At 44.9% G+C, this 23,803-nt stretch overlaps 1 protein-coding gene across 14 annotated transcripts in view; it reads right to left on the reverse strand.

Annotated features, from left to right (window-relative positions):
• Positions 1–23,803, reverse strand: part of EHMT1 (euchromatic histone lysine methyltransferase 1) — a 2,375,011-nt gene that overhangs the window by 1,264,599 nt on the left and 1,086,609 nt on the right. For 12 of the 14 annotated variants that reach the window (XM_069609712.1, XM_069609701.1, XM_069609703.1 and 9 more), the window contains one exon: positions 17,351–17,470. The exons of the other annotated variants lie outside the window; for them this stretch is intronic. In XM_069609712.1, the coding sequence (XP_069465813.1) occupies positions 17,351–17,470 (120 nt within the window). The remainder of the gene's footprint in view (positions 1–17,350; positions 17,471–23,803) is intronic. 14 annotated transcript variants of the gene reach the window in all.

A 23,803-nucleotide genomic window follows, 5' to 3' on the forward strand; every position in this document is an offset into this window, starting at 1 on the left:
GTGGACCTTGGTCGAGGATATCCATAAGGTCATCCTGAATAAAATCCCCTGGGGGAGCGGACACTCCCAAGTACTCTGTGACCCTAGACATAAGGCGCCGGTACGAGGAGTCGGCACGAGTGCCAGGCTCAGGCCTACAAAACTCAACCTCCGGAGAGTTGCCCAGCCCACTGTCATCATGCAGGGACTGCCGCAGGTCCTCAATTTGGCTATGGCCCGAGAGAATCTCGTCTGGCACCGTATCAGGAACCATGCCATCATCAGAGCCCACATCCACCTCTGAAATAAACTCAAGATGGCGGTAAGAAGGCACAGAATGTGGAACAAAGCCATGCTTGACCTAGGCCAGAGCCTTTCTAGGGGGTTGCACCGAGCCCCGGGTATCCCAGTCTAATCAGCCTCGAAAGGTGTCGAGTGAATCGGCGTCAATGCCGAACGCGGCACCAACAGCATCGATGGCGTTGACACAGGCCTCGAGGCCGGAGCCCCGAGCGTGTCCCTCGACAGCCTGGGCCTCGAAAGAGTCCATCGATGACCTCGGCGCCACCGGCGTCAACGTCTTCCTCGAAGACACCACAGGTGCACACGGTCTCGAGCGCGTCGAGGACCGGGACCTGGACCGGGCATGACGAGAACGATTCCCCTTGTCCAAGCTGGACCTCTCCTGCGAATCGTGCCGGCCACCCGAGCCTGCAGGCGTGCGAGTGGTGTCTCTCGACGATCACGACCGACCCCACTCGGAGGCGCGGACGGACCAGTGCCCTGCGATTGGAGAATCGCTACCCAATTCCTCCCAAAGGAAGCCCATTGCTCAGGCGTCGTATGCTTGGTGGGATAAGCGACCCGCCGACGGGCGGAGTCCTCGAATGAGGACGGGGAAGGCGACTGATGACGGCGCTTCCAGGAGTGTCTCAAAGAGGCAGAGGAGTGGTAGGACCAACCACGGGACCGAGACCCACTGGACTTCAGACGACGATGCAGAGAGTCGCCCCTCAAATCGTCCGTCGAAAGCCCTGCAGACCTCGACTTCCGTGGCTTGGACACCTTACCTACCGACAACTTCTTGCGCTCCTGCAAGGCTTTGCACGTGAGCGACTGGCAGTCGACACAGTCATCCGTGTCATGGGCCTCCCCGAGGCACCAGAGGCAGGCGTCATGTGAGTCCGTCACCGACATCTTGGACCCACAGTCCCCGCACTTCTTAAAGCCCGGACGCGGGGTGGAAGACTAGGTAGACATCTTCACGAAGAATATACTTCACAATGCGAACAGGTTCGAAGAATCGAGAAAGAACAAACTCCAAAGAGTCGAGGTGCGCCGAGATCTCCGAAGCGAACACGTTCACGGAAAAAACGGAACTGAGGCTACGGGCGTCATGCGTCCTACTTGTAACATCCAGTGACGTCAGCCGTCGGAGGTGGTCCACGAGGGCGGCGTATCGACGTCATCGACGCAGGACGCAGACGCCGAAGATTTTCCAAAGCAGCACAGCTGTGGTGATTACATGTCATAGATATGGAATACGTCGGAGGACCCAATCCCCTCGAACCATGGCCTTTATATACAACTTGCATGATCCCCACCCTCCAAAACCTATGTAATACATGGCAATGCTGTTGTCCATGGGGACTACCTTATTTAGGGACATTCGTTTGGTGACCAAGTCTTAATGTGTCTACGCGAACCAGTGGATAAGGATGGTCTGGAGGGTCCACCAGTGTGCAGGAGCGGACATGCATAAACAAAATGCACATCAGGATACATATGGACATGCCAGGGGCTGCTGCAATGCTACTACGAGATCCCAGATTAGAGGGAAACCAGAATTCCAAGATGGTGGACTTAGGCTTTTCAGGCCTCACTACATATTCAGACAGAAATTATAAGTTACTCACCATAGTGTCTAACTTACTCTTAGTCCATAGTCCCCTTTCCTCCATATTGTATGGGTGTCCAGAAAAAACCTTCTTCCTCTTTAAATGTAGAGGCGCACAGGGGTGGAGCCCAAGGAGCATGCGCTGCTCTGACTCTGCCCTCCGGAGCCACACCTCAGTCCCCATTGACAATAGATTTAACATTGCTTAATGACACCAGTATTATTATGGGGGAGGTTGGTGGGACGTATGGAGGAAAACTATGGACCAAGTACGTTAGTCACTACAGTGAGTAACTTTTAATTACTCTTACATCCCGTCCCCTTTCCTCCATACTGTATGGGCGATTACAACTGAATGTAGCCCCAGGGTGGAGAGGAGACCCTCCTTAAGCAAATAGGTTCCTGAGAACCGCCTGTCTAAAGGCCACATCAGATCTAGAGCCGGCATCCAAACAGTAATGCTTACAGAAAGACGGAAAGGCTCAAGTGGCTGCCCTGCTTATGACTTGCCAAGGGACATGGCGCTGGAATGTGATGGCCGTTGCCTTGGCCCCGACTGCGTGGGCATGCATGTTGGCCAGAAGTCGCTTGTGCTGGCTCTCGTACGCGTCTTTGATGGCGGAGACCATCCAGCGGGATATGGAAGCCTTAGTGGCCCGATAGCTCGGTCTTGAGCCTCCGAAAGTAAACAGGGCGTCTGACTTGAGAAGCCCTTGGTCCTGTAGAATTTTAGGGCACGCCTGACATCCAGGAAGTGCAGCACCCTCTGTGCTTTGTCCTTGGGATCTGGAAAAAACGTAGGAAGGACTATTTCCTTGGTCAAGTGAAACGCTGACAGAACCTTGGCCAGAAAGGGCGGGTGCGTCCGCATGTCTACCTTGTCATTGTGAAAGGTGGTATATGGTTCAGAGGGAACCAGCGCCTGTATCTCGCTGACTGCGAGGCAAGACCGACGAGTAAGGCAGTCTTGATGGTGACCCGCCTAATGTCCACAGGCGCCATTGGCTTGAATGGTTTGTGTGCCAGGGCGCCCAAGACTATGTTAAGGTCCCACACAGGGTGCAGTCTCTTGACGGGCGGGTAGAACCTAGCGAGACCTGTCAGATGTTTCTTGACGATCGGGTTGGAGGAGGAAAAAATACTCCTCAGAGTTTCTGTAAGCCCCAATGGCTGCAAGGTATGTGCGGCAGGTGTCCACCGGCATGCCTGAATGAGCAAGGTGCGCCGAAAAGGAGATCACGTCGTCCAAAGTGCACGCCAAGGGGGTTGATACCATTGAAGTCTTCCCTGAGGCAGCATCTGGTCCATTTGCTTTTGTACTGAGGCCTTAGTGGTTTTGCTCCTGCCGCCCTTTATGATCTCCAGGTTGGGTTGTGAGAGGCTAAAATGCCGTAGCGTTACCTGCTCAGGTACCACGCTGTGAAGGCGAGTTTCCCTGGGGCAGGGTGGATGACTCTGCCCCCTCCTGCTGTGCCAGATGTGCTGGGCCCCTCGGAAGGTGAATCGGGAGCACCTCCGAGAGGCTGAGAAGCTCCGAAAACCATGGCATGGCCGGCCATCATGGAGCTATCAGAATCATGAGGAGTCGGCGAGACTCCTTGATCTTGCAAATCACCCTGTGGATCAGGGGAGTGGGCGCAAAGGCGTAGGCTTTCATGCCTGTCCACTGGAGGTGAAATGTGTCGCCCAGCGAGCCGGGGCCCTCACCTTGCCAGGATGCGAACTGGGGACACTTCTTGTTATTCCAGGTGGCAAAGAGATCCACGTGGGGGTGAACCCACCTGTTGAAGATCTCCTGAAGAACAATGTTGTTTAGCTGGCACTCTTAATTGTCCGTTCCCAGCCTGCTGAGCCTGTCCGCTTCCAGGTTGGATTACCGCGGGAGGTGGACTGCCATGAGATAAATAGCATTTTGTAGGGCCCACTCCCACATGCTGATCGCCAGTCTGCACAGAGGAGGGGGATCTGGCGCCTCCCTGCTTGTTGACGTAGTACATGCTGGTCGAGTTGTCTGTCTGGATGAGGAAAACCTTGCCCCTGAGAAACTGTAGGAATGCTCTGAGCGCTAGCCAGATGGCGTTCAGCTCTAATCAATTGATGTGATAATTCCTGTTCCTGTCGAGTCCAGGTGCCGGGGACTGAGAGGCCGTCCAAGGTGGCTCCCCAGCCCTCGAGCGACGAGTCTGTGGTGATGGTGGCCTGCAGGGAAGGCGGCCAAAAGGGCTTGTCTGTCCATAGGTTGCAGTCTCTGGACCACCAGGTTAGGTCCGGGTGGAGCGATGAAGGGACGTTTATCATCTTGGATTGAGAGCCCCTCTCCTAGTTCCATGAGGCCGCAAAGTGCAGCTGAATCCTCCTCATCCTTAGTCTGGTGTGCGTTTTCTAAAAGATATATTCAGCCTTGCAGCGGCTACTGGAGCCCTTAAATTCATGTGAATAGATAATGGGAAATGTCAAAAAAACTACAATGCTACGTAGGCAACTTATACATTCCAACTACAGTTCACCCTAAGGCTGACCAGGGTCTGAAATAAGTAAAATAAAAAAAGAAAGGGATTACTGTAGTGTTTGAATTTGCGCCTTTATTAAAAAAACAATTTTATAATTCACATTAGTAGTCTGTGCTTCATTGGATTTCGTTTTAAAGTTGCTTTAGCTTGTATTTTTCTTCCTTATTGCATATTCTTCATTTGCAAAACAGTCACTGAATTTCTTTGTTTTGGTTAGTTGGTTTGTAAATGAGGTTTAGAGGCTTTGAATCCGTTTGCAAAACAGTCACTGAATTCGTATTTTCATTCAGTGGGTTTGTAGATAATGTTTTTAGAGCTTTGGTTAAGTTATTCACTTCCAAGATTTGTGGTGTTATTCAGTATCCTTGTATGTACACAATAGTCGCTGAATGTGTCATTAGTTGGCTTTGTTTCATTAAAAGGCACCTCAACACGTGTTTCCCCGCCTGTGTATTTGGCAGTTCTTAAGGAGGTTCCTGTGTTTTGATTTAGATTATTCCTTAATTTGGCATAGGTTTACCCTCACTTTAGTATGAGAGATGTTATTTCATCCGTATTCTGAAAAGAGACCAAAAATTCACTTTAGTCGGGCTGCTTTTGGTAATTTAAATGTGTGGTAATGCTAGAGTGCGTTTTGTAGACATCTAAAATATAAAAACGTTATTTCGATAGTAATGTTATGTCACCATTTTTCTATTTAGTAATTTGCCTGCATCTGAGATAGGTGCTTTTGTGTTAGTTAATGTTCAAACTACAGGTTTCACTGTTACATCATCTGAATTCATTTAAAATACCTAAAATCTTGATGAGTCTGTTGAGGGCCGTTTCACTCCTTAGGAGCGTTCGTTTGTCATTAATGTAGTTACCTAGATAAAACAGTGTTTTGTTTACGTGTTGCTGTGACTAAGTATTTAATACTATTAACATTTTTAAACACACGGGTTTCTATTGCAAATGGTCTACTCTTTAACTCCGAGACTGCCTTCATTGTGGCATATTTCTATTCTCTAAAGAAGGGATAGGGTCCGATTTTACCTTTGTGTGTCTGTTCCAAGAGTTGTCACGATCCGCTCGCTGTACGCTGATCCATGGTATTTTCGGTTTGCGATATGCATTCATGAGACTCCAACGTTATATAGCGTAGTGACGTATTGCGTTGCGCTTGCTATTTTGTTTTGGTCGACGTTTGTCTGCGCCATTTTGGAATTGGGTTGGTGTTAGGCAGAAACCTGTGCAGTTCCCTTAGGGACCACTGCAAAAAGTTTAAGACTACAGGTGCTAGCAGTAAACCCAATTGGTAGCAGTCTGCACCACCCAGATTTACCTGGTAGCTGTGGCTGAGCAGTCAGACGTCTCTCAAGAAGAGTTAGGCAGTATATAGAGTATACACATTAGGTACAAAAATACAGTAGCGCAAGCAAACACTGACCAGAGCTTTGGTATAAAAGTATATAATGATTTATTTAAAAACACACTTGTAAAAATACACTGGCACTAATGTCAAGCAAGTTCAAACACAGTCACTAGAAATATATACACCTCCCTGATTAATTATTCGACAAGTCTTAGGAAAAGAACACCACTTATTATCAACACAGGTGTGCGCTTAACCAAGATGGCACTTCAAAAATTATTTAAAAGGGGATAGAAAAGACAGAAATAGGAAAACACACAATACTAACACTTTTAAAGAACCACAGCAAGTCAAGAAAGGCATGGTCTACTGTAGAGCAAAAAGTTCATAGGCCGGGCCCACTCTTGGAGAGAGCAAGGCGGAATCACAAAGTTGAAGTACACTTTAAAAGTCTTTGCAGATAGTTCAAAAAGGAGTTAGATCAGTTCAGAAAAGTTAGTTAACAGGTCCGAGGTCACCCTAGGATAGAGAGTCAAGGATTTCCGGGACACCTTGGATGGTCTGTTGCAAGGGAGACCAGGCGGGACACAGTACCTGAAATGGTGAGAAAGCTCCAGCAGGGGGAGTTATTCCTGGCAGCAGGTGCAAGTCGGTGCTTCGTCCAGGGGAAGAGAAGATCTTGATGTGGAGGAAAGCTGGAGGTCGTTGCACTGCCAGTGAAGAAACCAGCCGTGGAGTTTCCCGGTTAAAAGGTACTACCCTTTTATTCGCTGTGGTGGTGAAGCGTGGCCATCCGGCCGCCGGGGTGCTTGGCACGGGCGATTCGACCACGAGACGATCCAGGAAGGTGAAAAAAGGGCAAACTGGTTAACCCCACCAGCTCAAAGGAAGACGACTCTCCTGGAAGATCTTCTCTCATTGGGAAGTGGTGAGTCGGTTCAGCAGGGCTCCACCGGTGGTGTCGTTGCAGGTCGGTTCAGCTTCTCCCTCTTCGGATTCTTTAGGTCCTGTGGTGACCTCTGAAGTTCCAGTCCCCAAAGCCCTGCTTTTATGCAGCAAAACCCCCATTCATCAGCCTAGCTGTCAATCAAACATGCTAAGTGGTGAGCCATGCGGCTCACCACTGGGCCAATCATATAAGAGTGCAACTTGAGTTGCCAAGGCAACTCAGTCCAGGGTGCCTATTCCCCCCCCTTCCACACATCCTGTAGACCCAGACAGAGTGGCACTACTTTTGGAGGCTTCTGTGCAGAAGCCCGCGAAAAGTGGAACAAAGGGCTCGACTTGGGTTGGAGTTACAGAGGCGAATACAAACGTCATTTTAAAACCGAGTCCTGGCAAAAAGACCCAACCGGGGAATAAATATTAAATAAATAACCCAGCGGTATCTAACATTGCACCAAAGAAGTGGTGCGTTTAAAATGAATGGGAAAATCCATATTTCACGTGGTAACCACTGCCACCAGCCAGAAACTCGACAAGGGCTGACTGGACAGTGCCCCCCTGGAAAACAGACCCAGGGGCAATCGAATTACCCCTACCAGTACTTACACAATATGATGGTTTGCACTGGTTCTGTTCACAATTTAAGACTAGTAAAGTCAATGGTGACTTTACATGCCCTGGGAGACAGTAGTCAGTCCCAGGGCATGGAGTCTATGTTTGGGGGTCACTATGACACCCCTTTGTTACTGCACTGAGGGTGCTGTGTAACACATACCAAAAACAGATGAAGCCCCCTATGAGTAAAAGACCCCATAACCCATAAAACACATTACATAGTCAAAGGACATTCTCAAATCATGCCTAAGAGTGGGAGAAAGAGAGTCTCACTCTTAGCAGGAGAAAAAAATAAACCCCAAAAATCCAGCAAAGCTGCTGGGGGACTCACTAGGTTTGGGAAATTAGCCTATACAGAGAATTCTCCCTAACAGTTAGTTTCTTTCCTCGTTTCGTATATGGATGCCATATTGTGATGGGCTAAAATTACCCGTTTTACATTTCACATGTTGCCGAGTTAAAATGGTTCAAGTTAGAGCCATTTCAATTTCTGAAACATATTATATAATTCGATTTTTGTGAAAATCATTTTTGTTGGATATATTCATGGCTAGTGATTTATAAGGTGGTGTTCCACTATTTCTTTTGTTTGCCCAAGCATGCAGCTTCTCTGCCAGACCGTGTTAATATTGTTTATTCTCCTCTTCATGAACATGGCCCAATGGTTGTCAGTTGCTTATCGATACGTTGCAATGGTACATTATCTTATTGTGATCCATTATTTAATTTACAGGAAATGGTGCATCTCTTGATCTTTATTTAATCCAGTGTGGCATGTATCCATTAAACAAATCCAAGATGCTTCTCTCCTCAGTGTTTTTTCTATATTACCTCCTCTTGGTGGGAGCTTTAATTTTTCAATTCTAACATTTCAGTTTGTTACATCTTGCTGATGATGATTTGTCTGAAAGCGATTAGCCAGTGGCGTTTGTGCATCTTGGTTTCTGATGGATCTGATATGTTCACCGATTCTTGTTTTTAAATTCCTGATTGTGCTGCCAATATAATGTTTGGAGCAAATGCATTTGATGCCATATACTGTGTATTTGCTATTACAGTTAATACATTGGTGAATTGTTTTGATTTTGTCATTGGGCAATGTAATGGTAGTTTTTGCATTATCCGAATATTTGCAAATGCTGCAGGTCCCACATTTAAAGTTTCCTGTCAGTGGGGGATTTAACCACATTCTTTGTGTTGGAATGTTAGCTGTTTCTTTAGAGATAAAATGAGATGGACAGTAGATTAAGGTTTTTGGCTCTACGAAAAGTTAGACTTTTTTAAGCATCCAACAGAGGGTCTAGATCATTGTCTGTTCTTAATATGTTCCAGTTATTTTTGAGAATTTTAGTAAGTATTTTGTTGTTGCTGTTATAGGTGGTGATATATCTTTTTTTGTCTGATGCAGTTGTATATTTGGGTTTGTTCATCAGAAGATATGTTCTTGTTCATTGTTTGGTTTTCAGATAACTTGTGTTGTGTAGAAGTTTGTGACTGTAGCCACGTCGTTTGAATTTGTTAATGGATCCTTTTGCATTTGTTTAGAAGTCATTTGGCTCTGTGCAGTTTCTTTAATCCTCAAAAGCTCTCCATATGGTATATTTCTGGTAATATGAGGATGGTTGCTGCTAGCATGTAGTATGCTACTGACAGCTGTTTCATTGGTAAAGAGAGTGGTATGAATTGTATTGTCTTCTATGAGCAGTTTTAAATCCAAAAAGTTGATATGTTTGCTGTATTGAATGGTAAGTTTCAAATTGTAATTATTGGTGTTGAGATACTGGTGGTACTCCTCGAGTTGGTTTTCTGTGCCATTCCAGATCATAATGATTTATTTAATTTATTTATTTTTACATTTATATAGCACACATGCAGCCCAAAGGCATTGCGGCACTGTTACTTGTGTCAGTCTTAGTTACAAAAAGTTACATACATGTAATGAAAAACATAGCAGGCATAGTTACTTTCTAGGTTTGTGGTACATTCTCCTCACATTGTATACGCATTGAGATAGGATATTAGCTAAAATCTGAGAATGAGTCGAGTTTCTTTCTTGGATGAGTTTTAGTTGAAGAGCATAGTTTTCAGCGACTTACGGAATGCTAAGTGAGACACTTCTGCTCTCAGGGGTGATGGTAGGGCATTCCAATTCAGCGCTGCTAGGTACGGAAGCGGATCTCGCCTGCTCTGGCTCTTTTGACTATAGGGATCGTAAGCATGTTTACATATGGAGTTCTGGTCGGTCTGGTGGATCTAGTGGGGTGGATTCTCTCAAGAGAGGTAGGGTGGAGCAGTGAGGTGGATGCACTTATGGGTGAGGGCAAGTGCTTTAAAGAAGACTCTTTCTTTTACTGGGAGCCAGTGTGCCTCTTTCCTAGCTGACATGATATGCTCTTTCTTGGGTTTTCCCGGGGCTGCTCTTAAAGCGCCGTTTTGTGTAGTCTGAAGTCTGGTCATGTTTTTGGTAGAGGTGCCCAGGAACAGTGCATTACAGTAGTCAAGTCTTGATCCTGTGATGGCTTTGGCAATTGTGATGTAGTTATCCTTAGATAGGAAAGGTCTAGCTGCTGTCAGCAGTTTGGCATGGTATGCTGCTGTGGAGGCGATGGCATTCACTTGCCTAGTCATCGTTAGATTAGAGTCTAAGTAGACGCCTAATGTTTTGACTGAATTTGCCACTGGGATTTTAATGTTATCAATCGTGAAGTGGCTTTATTGGGAGTCAAGGTTCTTAAGTGTTTTATTGGAGCCTACTAGGAGTGGCTCGGTTTTGTCTGAGTTGAGGCATAGGCCATTGGATGCCATCCATGCTTGAATCGTGTTGTATATGTGGTTAAGTGTCTTTGAGTCAATGTCATAGTTTCCGGTGAGGAGGATCTGGGTATCGTCAGCGTAGTTAGTATACAAGATACCCAGGGAGTCAAGGATGAGAGGTCGTGTGAAAATATTGTAGAGGGTAGGTGGAATGCATGATCCTTGCGGTACGCCGCATAGGATGATGGAGGGAGAGTGAGGCAAGGTCCGAGAAAACATCCATAGTCCTCCCTTGCAAGAAGGCGGCGATCCATGCGGTGGCATTGGGAGAGACATTGGCTGTAGTGGAAAGGTGTCGACATAGGACTTGGTGGTCAACGAGGTCGAATGCCGCCGATAGGTCTAGGAGGAAGAGCGCGAGTTTCCCTTTGTCTCGTCCATTTGGTTTTTTAAAATCAAGCAAGGCTTTCTCAGTTCCGTGACCTGGACAAAAGCCCAATTGTTGTAGTCAAGTTTGTTGTCCTCAATAAATTGTTGTACCTGTAGATAAGCTGCTTTGTCCAGAATTTTGAGAAGGAAGGGGACTGTCGTGATGGGTCGGTAGTTATTAGGTGAACAAGGGTCTAGGTAAGGATTTTTTTATGAGGGGGCGGACCCAGGCTTCCTTGAGGCATGCAGGGACTTTACTTGCGGCAAAGGAGGCATTCACAAATGCTGTGAGGAAGGGGGCAAAGTGGCTGGCACAGTCCTTAATAAGTGTGGCTGGGCATATGTCTCCTTTACAGTTTGATGGCTTGATGGATTTCATGATGTTAATCATGTTGGATTCTTTAATTTCTCTAAATGAGAAGGTGTTTGCTGCTGCTGGGGTGGTGGGGGTGGGGGTAGTGCGGAGGGCGGTGTGGATGTTGAGTGCTTGTCTGGATTTTGGTTTGGAGGGTGTTGCGCTTGCCATTCATAGCAGATTGGATATTGTCGCACCAGGTTGTATCCTTGGTGAAATTCTGTGGTGTAGGTGTAGGGGTCTCTAGGTCTCTGAAAATCGAGAGGATCTCTTTGGTATCGTCGATGTACCTGCCCCAGTATGTAACTTGGTTGGCTGAGCTGAAAAAGGAATGAGTCCACGCAAGTTCCACCTCAAAATGCCCCATGTAAAGATTTGCATATGATGGGGCATATTTTGCCTCCATCGCTGTCCCTTGGATTTGTCGGAATATGCCTTTGTTAAAAAGTGAAAATGTTATTGCAAAGTGTCAAATTAAGCATCTCTAAGATCATGTTATTTTGTTCCAAAAAGGATATCGATCTCGTCTTTAAAAAATATTCTGTAGTGAGAAGCCTTTTTTCATGCAATATGCTTGTGTATAGACTTGATACATCTAATGTCACAAGCCAAAAATTAGGTTCCCATTCTATGTTCTGCAATTGATGAATTATGCGTTTTGTACCCTTTATATAGGATGCGAGTCCTGCCGTCAATGGCTGTAGTTGAGAGTCGATGTATTCTGAAATTCTTTCAGTTAGGGATCCTATACTGTTGATTATAGGTCTATAGTGTGAGAGTACTTCAAATGGTTTGTGGATCTTAGGTGTGAAGTAGATAGTAGGTAACGTTGGGTATGGGACGTTCATATAAAGGTGTTCTTTGTCAACGGTCACATCTCTCCAGTGCTCACTCATTATATTCCAGTTCTCTTGTAGTTTGGAAATTGGGTTGCTCATTAATTTCTTGTAGCACGGTCATCTCCCAAATGTCGGTTTGCTATGGTTATATAATCCGATGTTTTTAATAGGACAATGTTGCCACCTTTGTCTGCCACTTTCACCGTAATATCTGGATTGTGTTTGAGATTCACAATGGCCTGTTTTTCTGCCAAGGTCAGATTGTGTCTTATTTTTGGTACTTGATTTTTGAGGTATATTTGTCTCAAATCTTTCTGAACTGCTTTATAAAAGATGTCTACCACATTGCCCTCTGGTAGTTGTGGAATGAAAATAGATTTGGGTTTTAGAGAAGTACTGCCTGATAGTCCTAATAGAATGTTTTGTTCGTTTAAGAAAGCTATGACTGTGTGGATTGCTTCCGATCCTGATAGCTTGAGAAGCTCGTCAGTGTTCAGTATGTGATCCACTGAATGTTCTGATGCCGGCTGTGTCCTTTCTTTCGATTTTCTGTTTGCAGTATTTAGGAAATGTAATTGGAGTTTCAACTTTCTACAAAAGAGAAAGATCTGTGTTGATGTCAAAGTAATTCCAATTGTTGGGACAGAATGAAAGTCCCTTATTCAGGGCGAAAGGTCTGTATTGGTTAGATTCACTGTTAAGTTTTCTTCTGGGATAATGGGTTTTTGGATCTTGTTAAGACTCCGGAAGTGCTGTCTGTTTGGTTGTTTACTGACATATGATCTGTGTCCCCTTGAGCCGCTCCACTTTTGTTTGGTTGGGTGGTTGGTACCTTGGCCCAGCTTGGATAGCCGCGCATTTTCTTGTATTATTGGTATTCCTCTAAAAAAGATGTTAACGGTTGGGTTGAGTTGCTGACTTGATCCACACTTTTTTCAGTTATCTGGGGAGGTATCTCCAGATCTGTGTCGCTTGTAGAGTCGGTATCTGATGTTTGTGGAGTATGTTGAGACTTGGGACGACTGGATCGATTGGTAGTTGATTTGAAGTAAAATTTTGATGATGGTTTTTGGAACGTATATACCCTCTTAAATTTATAATACATTTTGTCCCTTAGAAATTGCTGCCGTTTCTTGAGTTTGATGACTTCCATATGGTAATCTATTATTTTATCAAGAATTTCATCGTTTTTGAAGGTCTTTTCAGGAATGTTCAATGCTTCAATTTGGTCTTTCAGTAGCGTAATTTCTTTTAGTAGTTTCTCATGTGTTTGCTTCGCATTTATAATTAGCTTGTGAATCATTTCTTTGGATGTGTTTGTTAGTAGTTCTTCCCAGTCTATTAAACTATCTATTTCATCTTCCTCAAATGAGGGGAAGATACATATTCTTAGACCTCGTGTGATTCTTCCCACTTCTAGATATTTTTCAAGGGATTTGATGTCCCACCATCTTGACAATTCTCGTTTTAAAAAGTTTTTCTTGTTGGATAAAGAGTTGCCTTACTGACTTCGTGTTGATCCCATTTTGCTCTGGTGTCTGAACAGTCTGGCTTTAAAAGAGTAGTGCTGCTTCTTTTTCATGATCTGCAAAGTTTCTTAACATTTTGAAAAATGGACTGATTCGGTCAGGCTTTGCCGCTTGGTGCTTTGTAGAATTTTCTAAAAGATATATTCAGCCTTGCAGCACCTACTGGCGCCCTTAAGTTTATGTAAATAGATAATGGAAAATGTAAAAAAAAATTACAATGCTAGGTAGGCAACTTATAAATTCAAACTGCAGTTCACCCTAAGGCTGACCAGGGTCTGAAATAAGTAAAATAAAAAAATAGATTACTGTAGTGTTTGAATTAGAGCTTTTATAATTCACATTAGTAGTCTGTTCTTTGTTGGATTTCGTTTTAAAGTTGCTTTATCTTGTATTTTTCTTCCTTATTGCATATTCTTCATTTGCAAAACAGTCACTGAATTTCTATTTTCATTCAGTTGGTTTGTAGATAATATATTTAGAGCTTGCCAAGGTTTGTGGTGTTATTCAGTATCCTTGGATGTCCAAAATAGTCACTGAATGTCTGGTGTGCGGAACGGCTAATAGGACCGCTGCAAGTAGACCCAGGAGATGTTGGTACCTTACGAGGTCACCTCTCTGCTGAGGAGGTGGGCGGTGGCCTTCTTGATGGCTGAGATTTTGTCCTGCGACAGGAAGACCACCTCGGAACATGTGTCCCATATGAGGCCCAGCAAGGTCAGAGTCTGCGTGGGCTGCAGCAGACACTTCTTGAGATTGAGCGAGAAGCCCTGATCGTGAAGTGTGTTCATGAGGGCATGGGAAGAGTGGTGAACCGCTTCTGCAGATGTAGCCCTGAAGAGCCAGTCGTCGAGGTATGAGTAGATGTGGAGACCCTGCGCTCTGAGCAGGGCCGCTACAGCATTCAGGAGTCTTGTAAAGACCCTGGGCGCAGAGTTGAGGCCAAAAGGAAGGACCTTGTATTGGAAATGGTAGCCCATGATCCTGAACCGCAGGAAAGAACGATGGGGCTGCCAAATCGGGAAGTGTAGGTATGCGTCCTTCAGGTCCAGGGAGCACATCCAGTATCCCTTGTCCAATGTTTCCGCTATAAAAGCTGGCGTAACCATTCTTGCAGGGGTAAGGAGAGGTTGAGGGTGGAAAGGCCAAGCACAACTCAGACCCGCCTGTTTCTTCTCCTGAATGGGAAAAATCCTGCAGTAAAACCCAAAGCCTCGCTGGGAGGCTTGGACTTCCTCCACTGCCTTGCTCTCTACAAGCAACCGTATATCCGCCAAAAGAGTTGCTGTCCCAACCTGTGGGAGCGTGGGTGAGGCTGTGATAGGAAGGAAGTACCCCGTGGATACTACGGAGAGGATCCAGGGGTCCGCAATATTCAGGCGCCAGAAATGTGTATGGAGAGCAAGCCTGTCTTCCCTCCCCCCTGGACACAAGTGGACCCGAAGGGGTGTGTCATGCCTTCTTTCCCTCAGAGGCTGTCGCTGAGGAGGGAGACTGGAAAAAGCCTTTACTCCCCCACCCCCTTTTGTTGCTTGCGCCGGCTCCGGAACTGAGCGGTCCGGCTGCCTGGATCTGCGTTCCTGGAAGCCGTGTAACCCTCCATATGTACGACCCCCTCTCCGAACGCTGCTTACATTGGGTGTACAATTTGGGCGCGGTCTTTGTCAGGATGGATAAAGACTGCCGTTTGAGAGCTGTTTTTTTTTTGTCCAGCTCCTCGTCCGTAGCGGAGTGGAAGAGCCCCCCATCCCCTCGAACGGTAGATCTAGAATGTGCTCCTGGACATCAGAGTTGAATTTTGTTGCCCGGAGACAGGCTGTTCTCATGTCCGTGGCAATACAGATGGCACAGCCTGAGGTGTCGATATGAGCCACTCTGGATTCCATGAGGTCATACGCCACCAGATTGGCTTCCGATAGCCCCGCCTTAAAGCTTGATTGGCAGTGGGTGGGGAGTTCCGGGAAGAAATCTGCAATTTCCTGCCATAATCTCTGGTTGGCGGCAGCCAGCATGGCATCGATGTTGGCCTGACTTAGATGTAAAGAGGCGTTGGAATAGAGTTTCTGGCCATATGCCTCCAAGACCTTCTCCTCCTTGCCTAGCAGTGCCACAGAGGAAGAGGCCGAGGACGACTGAAGCTTGGAGTATAGTGATGCCGCAGCGATCACCGAAGAGTGTGGTTGAGGATGGGCCGACAGCAAGAGTGTATCCCCCTCCACCTGCCTGTACTTGGCGTCCAGGTGTCGATTGACTGGCTGGGCCAAGTGGGGTTTGAGCCAGCCCTTCTTGGCCAGGGAGACTACATCAGTCTGCATAGGAATCCCCGATTTGGCAGAGGGGCGCCGTGTGAGGACTTTAGCCAGAATCCCGTCCGCCGTCTGCTTGACCTCTGGTTGGGGTAGACCCAGGTACTCCGCCGGCCCCGCAAGAAGTTTGTGGAAGGCCTTGGCCCAGGATGGCGCGTCTGCATCCTCCTCTGCATCCGTATCCTGCGGATCTGGAGGAACCTGTGGAGGAGCAGATGGCGCCAGAGGCTGGGGTACAGGGCCCGCAGCTGGGAGCTGAGGAGGCAGCGGAGGTTGCGGAGAATGGAGGAAAGGGGATGTGACGTAAGAGTAAAATCAGCAGAAAGATCATGCACACCGGCTACACCAATATGAACGGTCTAGTCAAACAAAACTAACTTTCCTACACATGTCTTTTTTCCAAAAGCTCAACCCAAAGGGAGATTTTTGTGGGGGTTTGGGGGGGGGGGGGGACACATGGAGGAATACAAGGTACACACAGAGGAGTAGTAGTGTGGGTAATTCCAGAAGGACGTGGTCAGGGTTTGGTGTGAGTTGGCGAATCAGGAGACCTGACAGGGAGAAGGCACATCAGAAAGGAGGTGGCCAAGGTTAAGACGGCACCCCTGGAGGTGGCAAGAGGTGCCTGGCCCAAAGAGGCAAGAGGCTCCAGTGGTTTCTACAGCTCCCTGAGGAGACCAGAGTACCTGCAAGTTGATGTGGAAGGAATTTTCCCACAGACTGCTGCTCACTAAAGAACAATGCAGATGAGCTTCTCCACCCCATCAGAAGCTTCCATGACCATGGTGAATGTTAGCCGGTGTCGGAATTAAGACATTGTTGGTCATGGACAGCCACCAAGGATACTCTGTAGGGGAGTTGAAGTGGTGTGCAAGATAAGGTTCCTAATGTCCCAATCAACCGGGACTACTGTAGTGACAGCATTAGCAGTTGTAATTCTGTGACTGACTGAGGATGGAGGATACCACGAGTCCCAGCATCCCTCAAAAAACCTTCAGCCAGGAATCCCTCGTTCAATTGGAAGGAAGCTACTGTGGTCTAGATGCTTGTCACTTTCTCTGGGGGGAGGCAAAGCCAGGTTTCTCTTTTTAATCAGGACTGCAACTATAAACTACCTGCATTTTCAAGAGGAATGGGGAGTTCCAAAGGTTTCTCCATCAACCTAAACATGTCCCAATTTATGTACAAGACAGCACTTTGTCCAGCGATCCTCTAGTGCCGAATTCAGGAGCCAGCTAACTAGGGAAAGGCACACACTCGCCACGTGCATGACTTTCGTGAATACTCATGGAGCCAAAGTGAGGCAGTATTGGAGTACCGCTAACTGGTAGGGAGTGCTTCCCACTACAAAATAAAGGTATTTCTGATGTTTGGGATGGATAGGGAGGTGAATTGTATCTGTACTAAAGACACTTGACAATCATGTAACTCCAAAGACGGGAGGATCTATGCCACAGTGTTGAGAAGTCTCAGTTCTAGGATGGGTACCCTATCCTTCCAGGGTTCCAGTAAGTAATTGGAATACCATCCTTTCCAGACATTCAATGCTGGAACTATCTCCATCGATCCCTTCCGCAGTAACCAAGCGATTTCTTGGAGGATCAGTATCTGAGAAGGAAAGGTGGGAGGTTTTTGCAATAAAGGCAGATAGTATCCATAGTCTACAATCTGTAGCACTCAGACTGAAGTTAGGTTATGCCAAACCTTTTTGAAGAACTAAATCTGGTAGCCACAGAAGACTCATCTCCAAAAGAAAGAAAATTAGGTTTTGCGCCCCAAATGACAGATGGCACCAAAAAAAAAAAAATAAAAAAAAAATAAAGCTTCCAGCCTGGTAATACCTCTGTCCTTTGATAAACAGAAGGCCCGTTGAACATGTTGCTGCAAATCCATAGCGTCACCTGGTAGCGGTTGAAAAACATTCCAGAGGAGACTGAGGGGAACTTCAGAAGATGAGTGATCTGTGTGGGAGGAATGTATCTATTACAATGTATTTTGCGAAGACACCTCACAAAACACAGGGGTACCAAATACACAATGGTTGCATGTTTCAGAGGGCTAAATAACATTTAAGTGCACTTGATATTGTTTTGAAAAAATGTAACTTGCATATGACCGACCCTTTCATAAAGTATGCATCAGTTCCATTAATTTTCAGAATAGTGTCACAATCATCAGTGAACACCAGTGGCAACATTGTGCATCACTGCTTACAACTCACCGAAGGAAATACTTTACCCATACCCCAATGTCTCTTTTCACCAATACCTATGGGCCAGGAGCCATCATTGTACAGACGGAACATATTTGGTGCATAGTTTCAAGAGATCCACAGCCTTTTCTTTTCAGGTTATTGGATTATAATTGTCAGGGTGGGTCATGGGACTTAGGCCCAAGTACAGTAGTGACTATAGGGCTTTCTTTTTTTTCTCTCAAGTCAGTATCTTGTTTTTATGCATTTGTCCATGCCCTATTGGCCTTGTAACTCCAACCAAACCTCCCTGTAAGTTTGAATGCGATCAAGTAAATATAATATCACTATGTATGTCAAGCAAAAATCAGTCATTTGATTTGAATATATAAAATCTACCCAAGCTGGAGAAGGCATACGTTACATATCTGCAACATTTTGCAGCTGGTCTGTTTTAGATTAGCAGGCATCCATACGTTTCCATCAAGTAGTGCGATCTGGAACACCAGAAAGTGCTAGTCTCAGCTTTTATAAAATAACAGTCGACTTGGACTCAACAACTGCCTCTATTAAGTCTAGCACCCCCACAACACTCATTTGAGAAGATGAGATCTTGATGGTTTAATTCTGTCAGTTTAAAGAATGTGTCCTAACAACTGGATAACTGCTTGTTCGCTTCTGTGTAGCAGAACTTCACGCAGTCCATTTACTATCTGTTTAACAGCTGATCGCAATACTATTGTGGTGGTTTACTGTAAACTACAAACAGGTGTGTGGTTAAAACTAAGTGTGTTGTGTTTTCTATTTAATAGTGATGGACTATTGTACAAGTCCCCCTTGGCTGACCTTGATAGTGTGGTGGGATTTAGGAGTGTACCTCTAATTTTGCCCTGAAACTATTTACCTAAAAATGTGTCCCTGTAAAATGCTTTTACCTACATGTTGGCAGATGCCAAAACTTGTGAAAGGGAACTTTGAGACTTCCTATACCCATTTCGGGTACGTATCTGTATCTTGAACCCTTGGGCACTAACTACCTCACTGACTGCGATCGACTGCTTAGGTTGTCTTATAATTAGAAAGTACGATATATGCGTTTACCCAGATTCCTTTAGGCTTACCAACATTAATATTCCCACAAAGGTAAAGTGCTTTCATTGGACAACCGTAACGTGAACAGATTTGCACTAAAGAAACAAGTTGGTGTCAAAGCATAGTAGATGTGCATTGTGTTAATTTGGGCTAAATCTGTCCAGTAGTATTTAATAAATTAAGCAAGGAAGGGAATTCCCCAGATCTCAACACGTTTATATCTCCCTTGGTGCACAGCAGCAATAAGGCTTTTCAGAAATGAAAATCCACCATTATAAGCTAGTTTTTCAAGTTATGGAGGATTGGGAATATGAGAAATTTTATCTGACCTCCTGGAGGCCATGGCCATCTAGAAACCGGAGGTCCTGCTCATCTTTCTGAAGCATTACCATGTTGCATGTAATGGTGTGATGCTCTCCTTGAAGTAGGAGTTCGTTTTGATAAGAGAAAAATAGGTATTTGGTGAACTGTTACCTCACTCATGTTAATAATCTGCTTTGGAATGCTATAGTTACACTATACACAACACACTCACCTTTTCACATACCCCGACGGTTAAAATGACTACCTTTCAAATAGTTTGGCTGTAACCGAACAGAAGAATTTCATGCAAAATGTTATCTATTTAAAAACAGCAATTCAAATCAAATACCTGCAATGGAATTTGATTAGGATATATTTTTCTATTAGTATGTGTCAAAATACATTAATATGAAGTTTGTCGCTGTAGATGTGAAATAAAGACCAAAAAAACTTGTTTTAGTTGTATTTTTATTTAAACATTGCATCTCCCTCGCTTTGTTGCCATCAATTATATCACAAATGATGAAAACATATGCCATCAATGATGTAAGCAGTGATATCAATGACCGATTATCTTGGGAAACATTTTCTTTCCTACCAAAGACTTCTATAAGAAGTATCTTTCTGCTATGATTTGCTTCCTGACTTTTTGGAGGCAATAAATGCCCACAGCTTTACTTCCCTTTCTTTTTGCTCTCTCTCACATGGGGAAACTGATCAGCCCCTGAAACCATCAGTACTGGAATTGCCTTAAGTCCCCCCCCCCACCCCCAGCCACCTCCCCGCCCTCTCTTGCTATTTAAATACATTCACAGCCAACAAAGGCTTTACATATATTTAACAAAAACACCACAATGCAGTTTCATCACATAAAAGTTAAAAAATGCTATCAGATTCAAAATTAATTGTGGTAAAAACAATTTCTATAAAAACAGAATGGCAGACAATTAGTTAAAAATAGATAAAATTAAGTCATAAAACGTCATCCTATGAAAGATAAGATTCAAATTGTTTCCATGTAAAAGAGATTCCCATATTTCATTCATGCTCTCAGTATTGCTAGTGTTGTCATATGCTTTCAAATATTTAGTTCTTAAGGAGTTAAGACTCACATTGACAAATATGTTCCGCAGATTCTATTGAAGATGTACCACACTGTCTACACAGCCTTTGATCTCTTGCAATACCACATTTTGCACTCATTATTTCTAATGTGTCGCATATGTTGAATTTAAATAGATAACACCTGATGGCATTGCTGTCTGGGAAGTTTTCTGGAAGCATTCGATCAGTACTGTGGGAATATACCGCTATTTACTTTTGCTGCAAGATTAATCATCTCATTCTTTCCCATAATCATGTATCAATAGTTGTTTAATCTTTGCATGTGTGTATTACAGCCACACAGGCATTTTCTTTTGCCCATTTGAGATACAGTTTGCACTGAATCTATCGCACATAAATCATGATTTTCTATATTGTTAAAAAATGTCATCAACTCAACAGTAAAAGCATCATTATCCAATATGCTCAATTTAACAAATGGCATTGCCATTTTATAATCTACAATATCGCAAATGCACGACATTGCACTCCAATATATTCACAAGGCAAAGATTTCAGCATTCTAATAATCCTTAACATTTTTGCTTCAAACTTATTCATTTCATTTTTAAATATTTTGCCCCAACTTTCAGCAGCATATAATAAACATGATACAACTTTGGCACAGTACAGCAGTAAGATTGTGCTAACAGATGCGCTCCCTTGTAGCCGTAAAAAATGACAAAAATGACAATCCCATAGCAGTCTTCATAGATGTCATTTTGGTTTCACTCCAGTGCTGTTTCCAGCACAAATTATGGCCTATTAGCACCCCTAGGTATTTATAACACTCTACGACTTCAATCTGTTGGTTGTTAATACACCACTTTACATTTTTAGAACAGGAGCGTTTAGTTTTACCTAAGAAAACAATAACTTTAGTGTTCTCCATGTTAATTTATAGACCATTTGCGACTACAAACTTCTAAGGCATTCAACTTAGTTGGTAGGCCTTTGGGGGTGTAGTCTAACAGCAGGTCATCCGCATAACCCAACCAGCCTAATGTCAAGATGCCGATTTGTATGTCATCAGAAGGTGTTGCATATAGGTCAACCAGAACGTTGGCTACGTACAGGTTAAACAGCTTAGCCGCCAGAATGCACCCTCATTTATTGCATTTTGAAAGTTGCACACATCACCTTAAAGTGAAGTGTGATTAGGATACTTTGTATCCGTCTAATATTTTTGTAGCTTTGAGTTCCAATTACAGTGTGTCCAGGGTGGGCTGGAGACAGCAGCAGATATTTTTCTCCAGTGTTTTTGACTTTACTTGTGCACATTTTCATTGTAAAAGCACAGTGCCACAGAGAGTACCACATACTCTAAAATGGCAGTGCCACGGGATTTTCTCCTGTCCTTTCTGCCCTCTCTGGTACTGAATTGACATGTATGGAAAGCCCTTTCTTGGGCAAAGCCTCTGCTTTCCCAGACAAAGTAGTGGTCTGTGTGTGGCCAGATGTTGGGGCTAGGTCTGTCTGGACAGTCCACATTCGAGCCACAGTGAGTCAGTTGCTGGGCAGAATATGTGAACAGTGGCTGTCCAGGATTGGTCTACTTTACAAATAGTCATGTAAACACATTGCAAAACCTGCCTCAACCCCATTGGCGATCACAACAGTGAGTATCAGGGCCTCAAAAATACATAAAAAGCTAAAAGGAGGTGCTGGTGCCTGTGAAACCACACAAGTACACAGTCCCCACCATAAACTTATTCTGAGGACAATCTCATTCTACAAGAAGAATTAGATCAGGGGGTATGCGACAGCAAACATCTAGCTGAACTCCTCCAGCCTATTTCAATCACTTATAGCTAGCTTTTCTACCACTTCAATAAGTACACATTACTTTCAAAACACTCTATAACAAATGGTTGAGATGTTGGATATAAGAATCCGGGTCTATTTGGCACCAGGAAGTGTTTCAGTGGTTGTTTTGGAAGGCAACTTGTGTCTTCATTTGCCGGTTTGGATGCTTGGGTTTCCTGTTTGGGAGTCTCCTTCTCAGGAGGTGAGAGTTTCGGCTGATGCCTCAGATTATTATTATTCCGTTTTTATTAAGCGCCACATGCCCAAGGGCCTCTGAGCACAAAAAACACAAACAGAACGTACAAGAGTCAAGAGCCAGGGGAAGGAAGCAGAACAAGAACTGACAGTTCAGCTAGGTTGAAGATTGAAGAGCTTCACCAATTTCTTGTACAGAGCGAGTGTCTGCTGATCTCATCAGTCCTGGAACAGCATTCAATGCCAGGGGAACCAGGTCATCAAAGGTTGTGCCGCCAAACCTGACAAGCTTGTATCTGGGTTGGAACAGTTTGAGGGTGTTGTGGTGTCCCGGTTTACCTTCATCCAATCCTTAAGGTATTTCGGGCTTGAGTCATTCCAGCATTTATAGGACAGAGTCCGGATTTTATGAGTGATGCGATACCCTATTGGAAGCCAATGAAGTTCCCTTCGGGCATTGGAAATGTGATTCCGCCTTGAACGAGCATGAACGGGGCAAACCGCACTGTTTTGCGAGACCTGCAGCGAGTGTAAATTTGCTTGCGAGGTAACAGGCAGCAGGCTGTTTCAATAATCCAGCCTTGAATTCACTAATGCAGTGGTGAGAAGCGAGCAGTTACTGTTTGAGATGAAAGGTTAAATCTGATTCTGGAGCTTTGTAGTGTAGCCTCATGAGGAGTGAACGTGCGCAACATGGGTTTTCATAGCGGGTTCGGCACCTAGGAGGACGCGGAGTGTCTTCACACTCTTGGAGACATTGATGGATAGAGTCGGCCACCTTTGGTACGCCTGCTTTGGCGGAGGCTTGTGTATTTTTTTTGTGTAGCCCATTGGACAACGTGAGTGCATCTGGCCCATTTGAGTGCCCATGTGGAGATGGAGGCTGGATGGGAGGGTGATTTCGCTGCGGTCTTGATTGCTGCCTCATTAGGGTCAGTATCAACAACTCCTCCCAGTTTAACAGTGACCACCTTTTTCAAAAGCAGCAGTTCATGGCTGGTCAGAGGTCTGTGACCATTGCGTAAGCTTTTCATCTCTTCTCTCACTGTGCTTTGAAACTCTTGGGCGTAAATCTTTTGCATGCCAGGCACTTGCAGCATATTTTCTTTTTTACAGTCTGGGATGTATTAAAAAAAGATTATTTTCTGTAACATTTTTTTAGCCAAGGAAGAAGAGGTTAAACAGAGAAATGAAAGGCAGTCATTCTGAGTGTTAAGTTCTTTCCGTCCCTGCCCCCATTGTACATAGCCCACCGATGAGGCACGATCGATCATACTCTCAGATGTTGCGCCTGTTCAATGTCCCACGGTTGAAGTCTGTCAATTTGATGGAGGCAAAGTTGTGTTTTGATAAAGGACCACAGCATTTCACCCCACAACCACACCAATGGTGGACAAGAACAATCCAAGGACGTCAACGTGTGCAGCATTATGGGTACAAACATAGGGCAGGGAAAGTGTTGTAGCACAACCTATATAGACCCCCAACTTTGCATAACCTGCCATCTGGTGGCTGAGTATTACAATTTGATTTCCCCCCCCCAAAGTGAAACGGCATCAATTCCTACCCTACATATGTACCTATGATGCAGCATGCGTGAATG

The sequence above is a fragment of the Ambystoma mexicanum genome, chromosome 8 (genome assembly GCF_040938575.1).
Source record: "Ambystoma mexicanum isolate Mex_15411 chromosome 8, UKY_AmexF1_1, whole genome shotgun sequence".
In the NCBI taxonomy this organism is placed as follows: domain Eukaryota; kingdom Metazoa; phylum Chordata; class Amphibia; order Caudata; family Ambystomatidae; genus Ambystoma; species Ambystoma mexicanum.